Source organism: Choloepus didactylus, chromosome 2 (assembly GCF_015220235.1).
Source record: "Choloepus didactylus isolate mChoDid1 chromosome 2, mChoDid1.pri, whole genome shotgun sequence".
Lineage (NCBI taxonomy): Eukaryota > Metazoa > Chordata > Mammalia > Pilosa > Megalonychidae > Choloepus > Choloepus didactylus.
Window position 1 is genome coordinate 243,658,378 of NC_051308.1, and position 14,728 is coordinate 243,673,105.

Genomic DNA, 14,728 nt, shown 5'->3' on the forward strand with positions numbered 1-14,728 from the left:
CAGAGTGGAGGGCGGGGGTCAGCCCTGGGTCTCTGGATCCCCACTAGTGCCCTCGGGACTTCTCCTTTGCCTCTTGGGGACCCGTTGGTGGGAGGGAGCCGTGCAGGCGGGTTGTGATGACTGAGGTTAGTCAGGACCAGCTCTGTGGCTTTGACTGGCCCTTTATACTCTTTGAGTAATTTCCTCATCTATAAAACAGGCAAAATACTTAACTTTCAGAGTGGGAAGTTGTTGGTGAGTCCCTGGCATCTAACAGGAGTTCAGTAAAAGCTGGTGCTTTTTTCTCTTCCTTTAATTTTTCTTTCCTGGAGAGTCCATTGTATGTTTCCTTGGTCTCCAGGCCTGGAACCTTCCCGGTTTTCTCTTCCTCTTGTTTGTCTAGTCCCAAGGACCCTTGGCCCTCCCTGCCTAGCTTTCCTACTTATCCTAGAAAAGATTTCCACCCAGGACCTGGTGCTGACCCCCTGCCCACCCCAGGCGCTCAGAGTCCTGCGGGGGAGACCCACAGGGTGGAGGGCGGGATGCTTCTGGTCCTGTGAGCGGGAGCAACGTGGGGAGGCCCTCTCTGACCGTAGTGGATGAGACTGGGAATTACCCAGGCGTGTGAGCGTGTGTGTTGAGAAGGAGAGAGGAAGGTTGTGCTTGGAAGGAAAACGGGGTGAGAGGAGCGATGGCGCTCTGGGGAGCCCGGGCTCTACTTGGGGGACGGGGCAGCGGTGCGAAGGCCGGGCAGGGCCGGGTCTGCGGGCCCTAAAGCTCGCCGGCTGCCCCTGCTCCCAACGGCCAGCCCTCCCTCGCGGCCGCGGTGCTTGGCTTTGGATGTGGGCCTTTCCGGAGCCCCCCGCCGGGCCCTGGGGGCGGTCGGGGTCCTGCCCATGATGAGCGCGGCGGAGCTTGTGCTCCGCAGCGGCCCCTGCTGGCCAGGCGCGGTATTGCGCCCAGCACAGAGGGCAGGAGGCCGGGGCGGGGCTGCGGGGGCTGCGGGCAGAGGCTGGGGTGACTGCAGTGGGGGGAGCTGCAGGCACTGCACGGTGTCTCCCCGGGTTGGCAGGGGCTTCCTCTCTAGAAACATCCATCTCGGGCCATTATCACGTTCATTATGTATGAATAAGCCTCCCAATTTTATAAAGAAAGTCAACTGGAAAACAACATTTCTCTGATAAAAAAGTGCTCAAGGGTCAATTTTTACTGAAACTTGAGTTGGATTTTGTGACTCTGTTGACTACGGAGGCTGAGCCAGGCTCCGAGGACACGGGGTTGAGACTCCTGCAGGCAGTGGCCAGCGTGGGTGGACAGTCTGGAGCCCTGGGGCTTCCAAGTATGTTTTTCTAAACAAAAAATTAGCAAGAAGAGTGAGATTGTTTTGCATTTTTGCAAGTCTCTGATGTCTGGCTTAACAGAAGTTAGCTGGAGTCTTGTATTTCCTCTGCATTCAAACCTTTGCGAGATGTAGTGGGTGAAGAAAATCCAGACTCCTGCAGGTGAGGGTGGAGGACCTTAGAGTATTGTGGATATTGTTTGATGCTTCATCAGAACTCCACCCAAGGTAGTTTTGTAAAGGTTTGTTGGAACCGTAACAATGACTTTTCATACTGTGATGTTAAAATCCTTTGGTCTATCTTGTGCTTTGGATGGATCTTTCACTTCTGCAAGATTTTGTATCATTATGCATTGTTCATTTGGGGAATAATGGTTCAGAATTATGAATATTGACACATTTAATTATACAATTTCAAAAAAATCACATTCGTTACTGTCGTCACCCATTGCATCAGAATAATTTTAGGAGCTAAGAAGCTGTTAGGCTCATGGTGGAAGAGACAGATTTTCCTGATTCTAATATTTGCTTGAAAGCTTGATTTTTATTACCATTGTTTTCCTTGAAGTGACAGAATTAACTCTATTTATGTTTGAGAAAATGTCTGCCAAGTACCAAAGTCTTAATAACTAGAGTTTGCCAGTCGTCGTTGGTAAAAATGGCGTTCTGTGGAAAAAGTGGCTAGTTCAGCTCACAACTCAAACATTCCCACCAGTGCTTTCCCCAGTGATGGCCCCCATGCTGTGGTGTGTGGCAGAAATGCTTTTTGGACACATACCATTTCATGCCACAGAATATTAAAAATGTATAGTACTCAAGGTTTGAGAAGTAATAAAGTTAATAGGTTTCATGGGTTCACCAAGGACATTGTTCTAATTTGCTAATGCTGCCAGAATGCAAAACACCAGAGATGGATTGGCTTTTATAAAAGGGGGGTTATTTGATTACAAAGTTACAGTCTTAAGGCCATAAAGTGTCCAAGGTAACACATCAGCAGTCGGGGACCTTCACTGGAGGATGGCCAATGGTGTCCGGAAAACCTCTGTTAGCTGGGAAGGCACGTGGCTGGCGTCTGCTCCAAAGTTCTGGTTTCAAAATGGCTTTCTCCCAGGACGTTCCTCTCTAGGCTACAGTTCCTCAAAAATGTCACTCTTAGTTGCACTTGGTATATTTGTCCTCTCTCAGCTTCTCCAAAGCAAGAGTCTGCTTTCAACGGCCATCTTCAAATTGTCTCTCATCTGTAGCTCCTGTCCTTTCTTCAAAGTCTCCCTCTTGGCTGTAGCTCCTCTTCAGAGTGTCACCCTCAGCTGCACTGAGTTCCTGCTGCCTGTCAGCTCATTATATGGCTCCACTGAACAAGGCCCACTCTGAATGGGTGGGGCCATGCCTCCATGGAAGTTATCTCATCAGAGTTATCACCCACAGTTGGGTGGGACGCATTTCCATGCAAACAACCTAATCCAAATGTTCCAACATAATCCCCACTAATATGTCTGCCCCACAAGATTGCATCAAAGAATATGGCTTTTTCTGGGGGACATAATACATTCAAACCAGCACAGACATTCTTAAGTGAAACTGATATAGTTCTTACTGTGAGTGGAGAAGAACCCACCGCCCATTAGTCCTGCCTTGATTTGTGCTTTCACCCACCCCTGCTTTTGGGCCATCAGTGCAAATGTCACCGTGAAAAGACAGATAACCTCTGGGTGTTACGAAGATAGGTTTAACCTTGTGGACCCTTGACAGGATCTTGGGGAGCCCTGGTGTCTGAGGACTGCGCTTAAAAATTGTCATCTTATTAGACCACGCCCCCTGTCTTTGCTCTTGTTTGTCATTCTAGTGAACAAAGTTCAGTCTCTTAGAAAGGTTGGGATCTGAAGATTCTGTGTCAGCCAAAAAAGAAGTCCACAGGAGGTTTTCAGATCCCTGTCTGGCTGAAGTGACCTGAGGCAGGTCACTTAGTAGCTGCGGACACCCATAACCTGTCCTAAACTGACATTTGCAAAGAGACATTGCTGATATAGTCGGACTGTCCTGGGGTGACGGGCTTTAGGTCCCCTTGAGCCAGGGACACCTGGGCCTCCCGTTGCTCTGCTTGCTTTTGCCGTACTTCCCACGGGCCCCCCACTGCTTCGGTCCGGTGACCTCTCTGCTCCGAGGGCTGCTCAGAAGAGCCAGCTGAGGGTCGAACCTGCCTGGCTCCCATTGGTTCATGCTTCCAGGTTGCCTCCTAAGCAGCCCCACACTCGGGCTGCATCTCAGCTGCCCCTTGAGGCCTGGTGCCCTCGAGCAGTGTTTGAGTTACTCATCTGTACCAAGTGGCCCCGCTGAAGCCCTGCCCACAGCAGTGGTCACCCAGGCTAGGGCAGTTGCACCCAGGTGGGCCACACTGGGGCAGTCTGCCCCCGAGAGGGGGTGGAGGTTCTTGGGCTTGAGATGGGCACATTTGCCGGGGGTCGCAGCCTTATGCTAGCCAGCAACACAGTCTCCTGTGTTGGCAGGTGGGATGGCAGAGTATGGGTTTTGGAGATGGAGGTTCTTCTGGGATTCAGTGGGAGATTGGAAACTTGCAGAGCTGCTCTGGGCTCTGTAACCCGTACAACATTTGAACGTATTTGAACACGAATGGTGCAGGTAATCCCGGAGACCTGCGTGACCCTCGGACCAGCAGAATGGATGACTGGCACAGGATATTCGCCCAAAACGTGCTCGTCCCTCCTCACCCACAGAGAGGCCGCCAGCCTTCGAAGGAGTCCACAGCATTTCAGTGTGTCCTGAAGTGGCTTGATGGGCCATTAATTAAGCAGGTAAAGCAGTTTTGTTGTTTATTCTTAAATGTGTGTTGCTCCTGCTCTCAGCTGAGGTGGGGTTTCCAGTTAGCTTATTGACTTCCACTTGTCTCCTTGCGGCTGCAGCACTGTACCCATTACCTTGGGATTTGGTGCTGTTCCGCGGCAAAGTGGCCCATCAGCAAAGAGAATATACGATTCAGCAGCCTGCTCAGCACTTCTTGACACTTGGGAAGATTGTCTTTCGGCCCTCAGTGGAGCTACTTAAAAACAGGCGATTTGATTTCCGGAGTTGTTTCCTGAGCCAGGCTGTTTGCAAGAGGTGGCCTTGGGCACAGACTGGGCATTGCCCACCTTCAGCTGGCCGCTCTGCCTGCTCTGCCACTCTCCCTGTGATGTGCCAGAAGCCCGGGTGCTGGGTGTGCCCCAGTCTCCTGCACACTCAGGCCCACGCCCTGTGAGTCTGCATCCTTCTATGCCCTTCAGCCGGCAGCCGGCATCAGGGGCTGGTGCTTCCTCCCTGCTGCCCCCAAAGTCCCCACCGAGTAAGTTGTCCTGGTGAGCCATGGCAGCCTATGGGGGTGCACGAGAAGGACCTGGCACTGCTGGAGTAAGCAAACGGTTTTTGACAGGGTTTCACTGGTAGGACCGTACCATGCTCTGCAGCGAGTGGCGTGATGCTCACTGGTGCACAGAGGGGCTGGAGCCCTGGCTCTGTGTGTAGCTCACTATTAGCAAATCTCCAGTACCAGACGCTGCTCCGCCCCAGACCCTCTGATGGAGCACCTGCTGTGTGTTTGCCAGTGTTAGGAGCCACGAATGTGTACACACATTTCTATAGGTTACTTCCTAGATGCTTTGAACACAAAGGTACAAGCAGGTTGCAAGTAAAAGGAGGGATGAAGGTACAGCATGCCAACAGTAAGCAAAGGAAGGCTGATGTGGCTGTAGTGATGTTGATTTCCGGGTGACATGGGTTATTGGAGATGGCAGGAGGGTTGGTTAGTCTAGCACACGGAGCAACCCTAGCTGTGTGCACCCGTGTGGGTCCCCAGGCCCACCCCCCAGCTCCATGACTTGCTGGGCCTCTCGGCACTCAGCGTATAGTTATGCTCGCAGCTAGGATTCATTACAGTGAAAGATCAGCAAGGAGGAAAGGCTACGGGCGAAGTCTGGGAGAAACCAGACACAAGTGCCTGAGGTCCTCTGCCAGTGGAGTTGCCCCAGATTGTGCTGAAGTCCCTTAGCAAGGAGATATGACAACGCATGTGACATGTTGGTCAGGGAAGCTTGTTAGAGACTCAGGGCCTGGGGTTTTCACTGGGGCTGGTCATCTCTGCCTGGCATGCGCCCAAATCCCAGGCTCCCGGAAGGGAAGCACTTATCACTCTTAGCAGTCAGGGTGGTGGGAACCCTTCAGAAAGCCAAGTTCCCAGCCCCCAGGCAAAGGCTAACTGTGAGCTGGCCCTCTGGAGCATGGCAGGCACCTGCTGTGTTAACTGGTTCCTGCCCAGGCCCCAGTAGCAGAGTTCCCAAATACGTGGAGCGAAGTTGGATAGAGCTAAGGGGAGCTATATTCAAATGCAGCCATAGTTGGAGACTTTTATTCTTCTTTCCTAGTCATGGATAGCACAGACACAAACATCATAACGAGTTAGAGTTGAATGACACCGTCAGCCAACCTGACCTAATTGACATCCCCAGAACCCTTCATCTGACAAACGCAGAATGCCTGTTCTTCTCAGGTGCACTTAGAACTTTCACCAAGACTGATCATATGCTGGCTCAGAAAATAAGTCTCAATAAATTTAGAAGGACTTAATTATAAAGAATATTATATATTTAATTAGAAGTCAGTAACAATATATCTAGAAAATCCTCAAATGGTAGGAACCTAAACAAGACACTGCTAAATAACTGTGGGTCAAAGAATTCCTGGGGGAGACTAGAAAATAATTGAACCCAGTAACGAAGGACGCGTCAAAATCTGTGGGTGCAGCTAATGCAGTCCTATGAGGGAAATTGATCTGCGACTGTTAGAAAAGAACGATAAAAATCAGTGACCTCTGTTTCTTCCTTAACCTAGGAAAAAGAGCAGATTAAACTCAAAGTACATAGAAGAAAGGAAATAGTGTATGAGCAGAAATTAATGAAAAAGACAAACGAAAACAGCAACAAAGCTAGAAGTTGGTTTTTTGAATAGGTTAATAAAATTGATAAGCCCCTAGCTTTAAAAAAGTTAAAAAAGAGAGAAAACAGATTACTAATATTGGAAGTGAAAGAGGGAGCATCACAGTACAAACCAACAGATACTAGGATACTCAAGGGGTATTACGACCAACTTGTATGCTAATAAATCTGATAACTTTGATGAGACAAATCCCTTGAAAGTGATAACTTTCCAAAAGTGACACTGGAGATGGAAAATTTGAATAGCCCTGTAGTCATTAAAGAAGTTGAATTCGTAGTTAGCTTCCCTCAAAGAAAACTCCAGGTTCGGATAAATTCACTGTTGAGTGCTATCCAATTGTGAGGGGAGGAATAACGGCAGTTCTGGACAGACTCTCTCAGAAAGTAGAGGAGGGAGGACTGCTTTCCAGCTCTTTTTTGAAGCTGCTCTAACCCTGATACCCAAACCATAAAAGGACATTACAAGAAAAGTACACGCTGATAGCTGTCAGGAAATCAAAACTAGCAGCCTGTATATTTTGACCCATGATGTCAAGTGGTTTATCCCAGGAAGAGAAGTTGGTTTTACAGACAGAAATCAATCAAAAGATTATCATCTGGAAGAAGACAAAGTAGGAAATAAATAAAAGAAGAAAGTTAAATTAGGTATTTTTAGAGTTTGCTTTGTTCTGGTTGTTTGAGAATTGATAGCTTTAGATGACAACAAACCTCTCCGTAAAAGGTGTTGGGCTAAGAACACTAGCTCTGTGTTTGAGCCCAGGAGTACTTCATTAATGACTTTGGGTGTTTTCCTTAGTGCTCCACTTTTCGTTTTTGTTTGGTCTGATTCACCATGAACAGTGGTTACATTTCTTCCATTTGGATGGTCATTTAAATTTAACTTGATCTTTTTGGGGTACTCATTGTATGTTTGGAACTGTGCAGGGGGACATGGAGATGTCTCTGCCCCATGGCCTGTCTTCTTGGGGCTCTCGGTCCTGGATGGGTGACAGACCCATCGTGGTGTGATCAGGGTGCAAGTGGGATTGCATGTGGAGCAGCGTGGGGTGGAGGGGTGGCCGGCTGGGACCACAGGTCACATGAGCTGACGTTAGAGCTGAGGGTCGAAGAGTGAAAGAGAGTTTGCAAGGGGATGAGGAGATGGTGGGTGAGGGGCGGGGTGTGTGGGCGTGAGGGGGTGGGAGGCAGAAGAGGCCGGCAGGACTTGGCGTCTGGAGTTCTGGGAAGAAGGCCCTGGCTGGTGATTCCTGTCCCAGGAGAACGGGGTGGTGGGAGAGGAGGGGACCCATGGTGGGCCCAGGGATGCCAGCAGTGAGTCAGTTGCTTTGGAGCAGGCCCCCAGGGAGGTGCCCCCCGAGGAGGTGTTCCTGGGAAGTGCATGCCTGATCCTGGCACTGGATGGAGCAGGAAATGCACTATCCCAGGCCCTTACCTGGGAGCCACGGGCTGAGCCCTGCAGCTCTGGGGTGGGGTGGGTGCAGGTGTGAGGGTGCCGGGGGGAGAGGGCGTGGAAGAGAAGGCGGGAATGAGGGCAGAGAGGCGTCCAGGCAGGTGGAGAGAGTGAGGTCTGGGAGCTGAGGGCTGCACGGTCCAGAGGGCACAGCTAGATGGTGAAACTGCCCTGGTTTCTCCCCCAGACCCACGCTTCCCCCATCCCCCCATCTCCTACATGGCGCCCCCTTTCTCCCAGTTGCTCTGGCCAAAGCCCTTGCAGTCATTCTTCACCAGGGACATGGACTTCGTGTACAGCTGCCCGTTACCTCCTCTCGTGTCCCACCCCCACCTCCACCAAGGTCGGCGGCTCTTCCTGAAGACACAGCCTGGACCTGCCCACTTCCCACCCCAGCAGCACCCCGTCTCACCCCGGTGATGGCTGTAGCCCCCACTGGGTCTCCCCACCTCCAAGTCCCGTGTCCATGTGGCAGCGTGGGTGATTTTCTGAACTCCTGAGTCAGACTGTGACGCTTGCGCTCAGACCCTTTCCCTGCTGCTCATTTCCTTCAGAGTGAAAGCCAAGCTCCCCGTCTTGCCTCTTGGCACCCCCACCCAGCATCCTGCAGTCCTGCGGGCTTTCTTGCTGGGTCCTGGGCACCCAAACCCCCTCTGCCCCAGGCCTTTGATCTTACTGCTCCTTCTGCCTGGCTCACTCTTCCTAGAGCTCTCAGGGATCCTTTCCTTCAGTTCTCAGCTCAGATGTCACCTAATGGGGCACCTTCCCCGGCCTCCTGTCTAACATAGAGTAGCCTCCCCGCGTGCCGCTCCCTTCCTTCTTGTCACGTAAGCCCTGTGAGGACAGAGCTGGTCTGCTTTGTTCCCTGTTTGTGTCAGTTCTGCCTGGAACAGAACCTGGCACAGACTAGAAACTTAATTCTTGCTTGTTGAATGAATGAATGAAAGGAAACAGACGACTGTTTGTCCCTGGGGATAGACCACAAGACTTAGGCAGCCAGTAACAAAAGAGCTAAAAAGGCCAGAAGCAGAAGCCTAACGTGCACCATGCAGCTGTGGGAAAAGGGCTCTGCGTTTTAGTCTCTGGATGCTTTGGTCTCTATTTGTAGCCCTGATTTCACAGTCCCCAAAGATCTGCTTTTTCTTTGTCATACCACCCCAAATAATCTGCCAAGTTGAGGATTTAGAGTTTCTCATTGTATTAGGAAGGACCTGTTTGGTTGCAAATGACCAAAAGCCCATCCAAAAGTCTTAAGCTAAGAGAATTTAACTACATGACAGACAAATCTACAGTGAGGACAAGCTTCAGGTGTGGTTTGATCCAGAGTCACGATGTGACCTGGGCATATTCCCTCTGTGTCTCTTGGTCCTCATGGTGGTAGCGTGGCTGCAGGAGCTCCGGGCCTGCATCCTGACAGGCACTTCAGATTTTCCTGTGTCTCAGTGGCTCTGAGGGCATCTTAGGGCCATGTGTGTGCTGGGGGATCTCTGTGCTCTGATGGGCTGGGCCCACCTCTTGGTGGGAGGACTGAACATTTTGATTTATAATCCCACCGAGGCCAGTGGCAATGGGAAGTGGTAGTTTTCCAAGGGAAACTGGGGTGCTGATAGCTACACAGCAGGGATGGATGCTGAGTGGCTGCAAGGTAGCTCATGCCCCAAGAACTCAGGGTCGCCCCCCCTCCCCCTGTCTCCTAGGGAACGCTGGAGGTGCTGTCGGAGGCTGAGTGCCACCTGCGGATGTCTCTCTTTGATTTAACCTACCGACACTTCTTCGGGAGGACGTGGAAGACCACGGTGAAGCCGGTCATGCAGCTCTCGAGGCAGCCACCCAGGATTGTCTTCAACGAGGTGGGCCCAGTTGGGGTGGGGCTGGGCAGAGCTGGGGCAGCTGCATGGTGGACTGCGGGTGTAAGGGGGTGTGCCTGGCTCTGGAGCTGGGGGCCTCGACCCAGAGACGATCAGAGCCTCCCCGATCTTCTCAGACCACGGGAAGATCCCAGAGCATAGGGCCCAGCTTTACAAAAGCTCATTTAGCGGGTCCTTTATTTTCCCAACAAAATCCTACATGGAAGCCCAAATGAGCAGTTGGAAGGGGCGCTGCTCTGGGTGAGCGGTGGAGGGAATGGGGTCTCCTGCCTGCTCGCCTTCCCCAAAGCCCCATCTGGGGACATTCTGCCGTCCCAGAGTGTCGTCTGCTGAAGTCAGGGGCAAGTGGGTCAGGGAGGAGCACAGTCCTTAGAGTTTCCGGAGAAATCTGGACTCTCCAGTTCTGGACTTACCTGGAAGGCAGCGAGGTCAGCCTGGGGCGGACAGCAGCCCTTTTGGTTCCCTGATGCCACCGGGGAGCTCAGGGCCCTGTGCCTCTCCAGCTGCGAGACCCACGGCGAGCAGCAGCCAGTGGAACCCCAGCCGCGGGTCCCTTCCTCTTGTGACCCTGACCTTCGGAATTCAGAACAAGAGGCTTGAGTGTGTGTGCATGCATGTGCACACGTATATGTACATACACACGTGCAGTTGAAATGTAGAGCATTCCTTTGGGTTGGCCTCAATAAGCAGGACAGACGGATGGATGGACAGTGAGGCTGTGAGACCGCAGCATGGAAATAGAGATACAGCCTGTCCCTCTGAGAAGTGATTCTAAATGTGCTGAAGATCTTTTTCTGATTTCACAGTTGCCTCATGTTTTTCTGGTTTTAAAGACCACTGGTGGCTTGGAGCTGAGCCGATTTGAGGTTGGCATGCTGCCAGCAGGAGGGACCCCATTTGGAGCTGGCATTGGCTTTCCAGCCTAGGTGTGGATTGGCGCATCAGCCTCGTGTGCTGTGGCTTTTTATGGACTTGTCCATGTGATCTGTGGCTGAAAAAGAAGCTGCTGTTTTAGTGCTTTGCAAACAACAATGTTCTGAGAGAGACTTTGAAAAAGAAGCCTTACTTCAACCTGAGCAGGGTTTTTCCTGTCGTTGAAGGACTCCTGGCTGGGCCTGGCAGAGCCCGGAGACCCAGCTCCCAGGGGCTCAGCTGTGGGGCCTGGGGTTCCCTCTCTCACTGGGGACCTGTCTTCGTGGTGCGGGATTGCCTTTTCCTTCCGCCAAGCAGCCTCCAAAGAAGTGTCTTTTAAAAAATAATCCCAGAGGATAAAATACTTTGTGAGCTCTGTGTTTTATTTTTGAGGAGAACATAATTCTCCCTTAAATTCCTTCCTTAGCTAACCTTAGCTGACCTGGGCCCAGGAGTTGCCCTCATCATCGGGTGCATCACTCAGTTTCACTGAGACACAGGTGATGGGGTTGCTTCCGTCCAATAACTGACGCCACAAGGAACTGCTTCTTGAGTGGTTCTGTTCATTGGAGTAGAGGGAATGGTGCAGTTTCCCTTTTCCAAAGCAGGTGCTGTCGAGGCAGGTCACTGTGATGTTACGAAGCCCACGGAAGCCCGTCTCTCCACGTGATGTGTCAGCCGGTTCCAGAATGAGCAGTTCACGGTCCCCACTGCAGGGCCAGGCCTGGGCCTCGCCTCGGCCTTGCCTCTGTTCCCTGGGCCGCCGGCAGAGGGAGGGCAGGTCGGAAACATGGATAATCATGGCGGTCGCAGGAAACAGGCTTCCTTCCTGAGCGCTGCCTCCCTGAAGGTCACGCTGTGTGGGCGAGGGAGGCTGGGTCCACGCGCCTGGGCTCTGTTCCTCCGGGGCCCTCCGGGAAGGTCTGCCGGGGGTCTCTGAGCCAGGAAAGGGGGGATGATGGACAGTTGTGTTTAGGAGAAGAAATTCTCTCTATGTTGTTTTCACTAGTGGGGTTTAGATGTGATTTAACTGATAATCACTTGGGGACAATAGAAGGCTTTAAATTTCAACTTGTGCTGTTGTGTGTTCATAACAATATGCTGTTTGCCTTTTCTAAGTAAACCAAGAAATTATTCTATAACAGAAGGGTGGGGACTGTTTTTGGCCATGTGTGTTGGATTTTTTTTTTTTAACTTTTAATTTTGAAATACTTTCAAACTTACAGGACAGTTATAAAAATAATACAAACCCCATACAGAGAACTCCAACATACTTTACCCCTCCAGATACTCAGCTCTACCAATTTTAACATTTGCCATATCATTCTATCTTTTGATCTGTCCATCTATCCATCCATCGGTCCCTTTTCTGACCACTTGAGTGTAGGTTGTATATACATCATGGTTCTTTGAACACTTAATACTGCCGTGTACATTTCCTAAGAACAAGGATAATCATTTATTATATAACCACCTTAAGTGCAGTTGTCAATTTCAAGAAATTTAACATTTATATAAAGCTTAAAGTCTGTATTCCAATTTTTTCATGTCCCATTAATGTCCTTTTGAGCCTTTTCTCCTCCCTTGCTAGATCCCATCCAGGATCATGTATTGCATTTACTTGTCATTGTCTCTTTGGTTGCTCTTTTTTTTTTTTTAATTGTGGGAACATACACACAACATAATTTCCCATTTCAGCCACTCCCAGGCACACTATTCAATGGAATTAATCACCTTTACAATTTTGTGGTATGGTCACCACCTTCCAGTACTAAAACTTTCCTGTCTCCCCAAAGAGAAATTCTGTACCACCCATTCTGCATTAACTCCCTGTTCCCCTGCTTCTGGCAACCTGTACTCTGAGTTCTGTCTCTACAAGTGTGTATGTAGTTACCATGAGGCTTAAATTTAACCTCCTAAAGCTGTAAGAATCTCAGTTGCTTTGATACCAACTTTACCTCAATAGTATATACAGGCACACCTTGGAGATACCGCAGGTTCAGTTCCAGACCACCTCGAGAAAGCAGACATCACAATAAAGCAAGTCATAAGAGATTTTTGGTTTCCCAGTGCATATAAAAGTTGTGTTTACACTATACTGTAGTCTGTTAAGCATTATGTCTAAAAAGCAGTGTACATACCTTAATTAAAGATTTTTTATTGCTAGAAAATCTCACCATCATCTCAGCCTTCAGGCAGTCGTAGTCATCTTCTTGGTGGAGGGTCTCACCTTGGTGTTGATGGTGCTGATTGTTCAGATGGTGGTTGCTGAAGGTTGGGGTGACTGTGGCAATTTCTTAAAATAAGACAACAGTGAAGATTGCCACATCGATTGACTCTTCTGTTCATGAAAAATTGATTTCTCTGTGGCATGCAATGCTGCTTGATAGCATTTTACCCACAGTAGAACTTCTTTCAGAATTGGAGTCAATCCTCTCAGACTCCACTGCAGCTTTAACTACTAAGCTTTTGGAATATTTTGAATCCCTTGCTGTCATTTCCACAGTGTTCACAGCATCTTCACTGGGAATAGCTTCCATCTCAAGAAACCACTTTTTTTGTTCATTTGTAAGGAACAACTTCTCATCTGTTCAAGTTTTATTGTGAGATTGCAGCAACCCAGTCAAATCTTCAGGCTCTACTTCACATTCTAGTCCTCTTGCTATTTCTACCACATCTGAAGTTACTTCGTCCACTGAAGTCTTGAACCCTTCAAAGTCATCCATGAAGGTTGGAATCAACTTCTGCCAAAGTCCTGTTCGTGTTGATATTTTGACCCCCTCCCATGAATCAAGAATGTTCTTAATGGCATCTAGAATGGTGTGTTGGTTTGCATGTGTTTTGCCCAGTCTTGTGGGGACAGTCATATTAGTGTTGATTAGGTTTGAATCTTTGGATTAGATTGTTTCCATGGAGATGTGACCCACCCAACTGTGGGTAATACCTTTGATTAGGTTATTTCCATGGAGGTGTGGCCCTGTCCATTCACTATGGGTCTTGATTAGTTTACTGGAACCTATAAAAGCTCAGACAGAAGGAGCTCAGGGCTGCTGCAGCCTAGAGAGACATTTTGGAAATGGCTGTTGAAGGCAGACTTTTGCTGATGCTTTGGAGATACTAGCCCAGAGTTTGCTCTGGAGAAGCTAAGAGAGGACGAAATGCCCCAAGAGCAGCATCTTGAAGAACACACAGGAGCTGAGAGAGGAGCTGGAACATAACCCAGGATCAGCAGACGCCAGCCATGCTCCTTTCCAGCTAACAGAGTTTTTCTGGACCCCATTGACCTTCGTTTGGTAAAGGTATACTTGGTGTTGATGCCTTCATTTGGACATTTTCATGGCCTTCAGACTGTAAACCTGTAACCAAATAAATCCCCTTTATAAAAGCCAATCCGTTTCTGGTATTTTGCATAATGGCAGCATTAACAAACTGGAACAGATGGTGAATCTTTTCCAGAAGATTTTCAATTTACTCTGCCCAGACCCATCAGAGGAATCAATATCTATGACAGCTTTCACCTCATGAAAAGTATTTAATAAATAAGGCTTGAAAGTCAAAATGACTCCTTGATCCATGGACTACAGAATGGAGGTTGTCTTAGGTATGGGAACAACATTTATCTCATCGTGCATCTCCATCAACAGTCATATTCTGAAAGGAATTATTTTTTACTTTATTTCCCCCTTAAACTGACCAGCCATGTTGAGTGGTCTCTGACCACTGCTTTTCCCTTTTGTGAGTCATCACTTAGTGCTGCTGCTGTGTGTATATTTTTTGTGTATTTGCTAATTTTTATGCTAGTTTTTCATTAAATAAATTCGACTTTCTTTTCTGTAATTTCAGGGTTTTTCTCACCTTTTTTGTACTTTTTAAAGTTTGTCTTTTTGATATGCATACTTGGTTATGGTAAAGTTTATACATATGTGTCTTATTTTCTATTCTCCTGTTAATTTGTTCATTAGAAATATTTTAAATTCAGCTATTTTGTGAAGAGATGAATTCCAGAGAGGAAAAGTACCACCTGAAGAAATATCAAAATTTATTTAAAGCAGCTGTAAAATAATGGTTTCTCCCCCCTCCCCCCCATTTGAGTCATATCTTCAAAATTATTCTTTGGAAGGATTTGGGAGTAAATCTGATTTTTAAAAATACTATAAAAAACAGGCTTTTTTTCTCTTTTTCAAATCTCGGGGCAGAT

At 48.8% G+C, this 14,728-nt stretch overlaps 1 protein-coding gene across 5 annotated transcripts in view; it reads left to right on the plus strand.

Moving 5' to 3' along the window:
* The window catches only part of NPHP4 (nephrocystin 4), a 148,927-nt gene that overhangs the window by 1,544 nt on the left and 132,655 nt on the right, over positions 1-14,728 (plus strand). For all 5 annotated transcript variants that reach the window (XM_037828682.1, XM_037828681.1, XM_037828683.1 and 2 more), the window contains 2 exons: positions 3,956-4,128; positions 9,448-9,600. In XM_037828682.1, coding sequence (XP_037684610.1) covers positions 3,994-4,128; positions 9,448-9,600 — 288 coding nt within the window. In that variant the 5' untranslated portion in view covers positions 3,956-3,993. The remainder of the gene's footprint in view (positions 1-3,955; positions 4,129-9,447; positions 9,601-14,728) is intronic.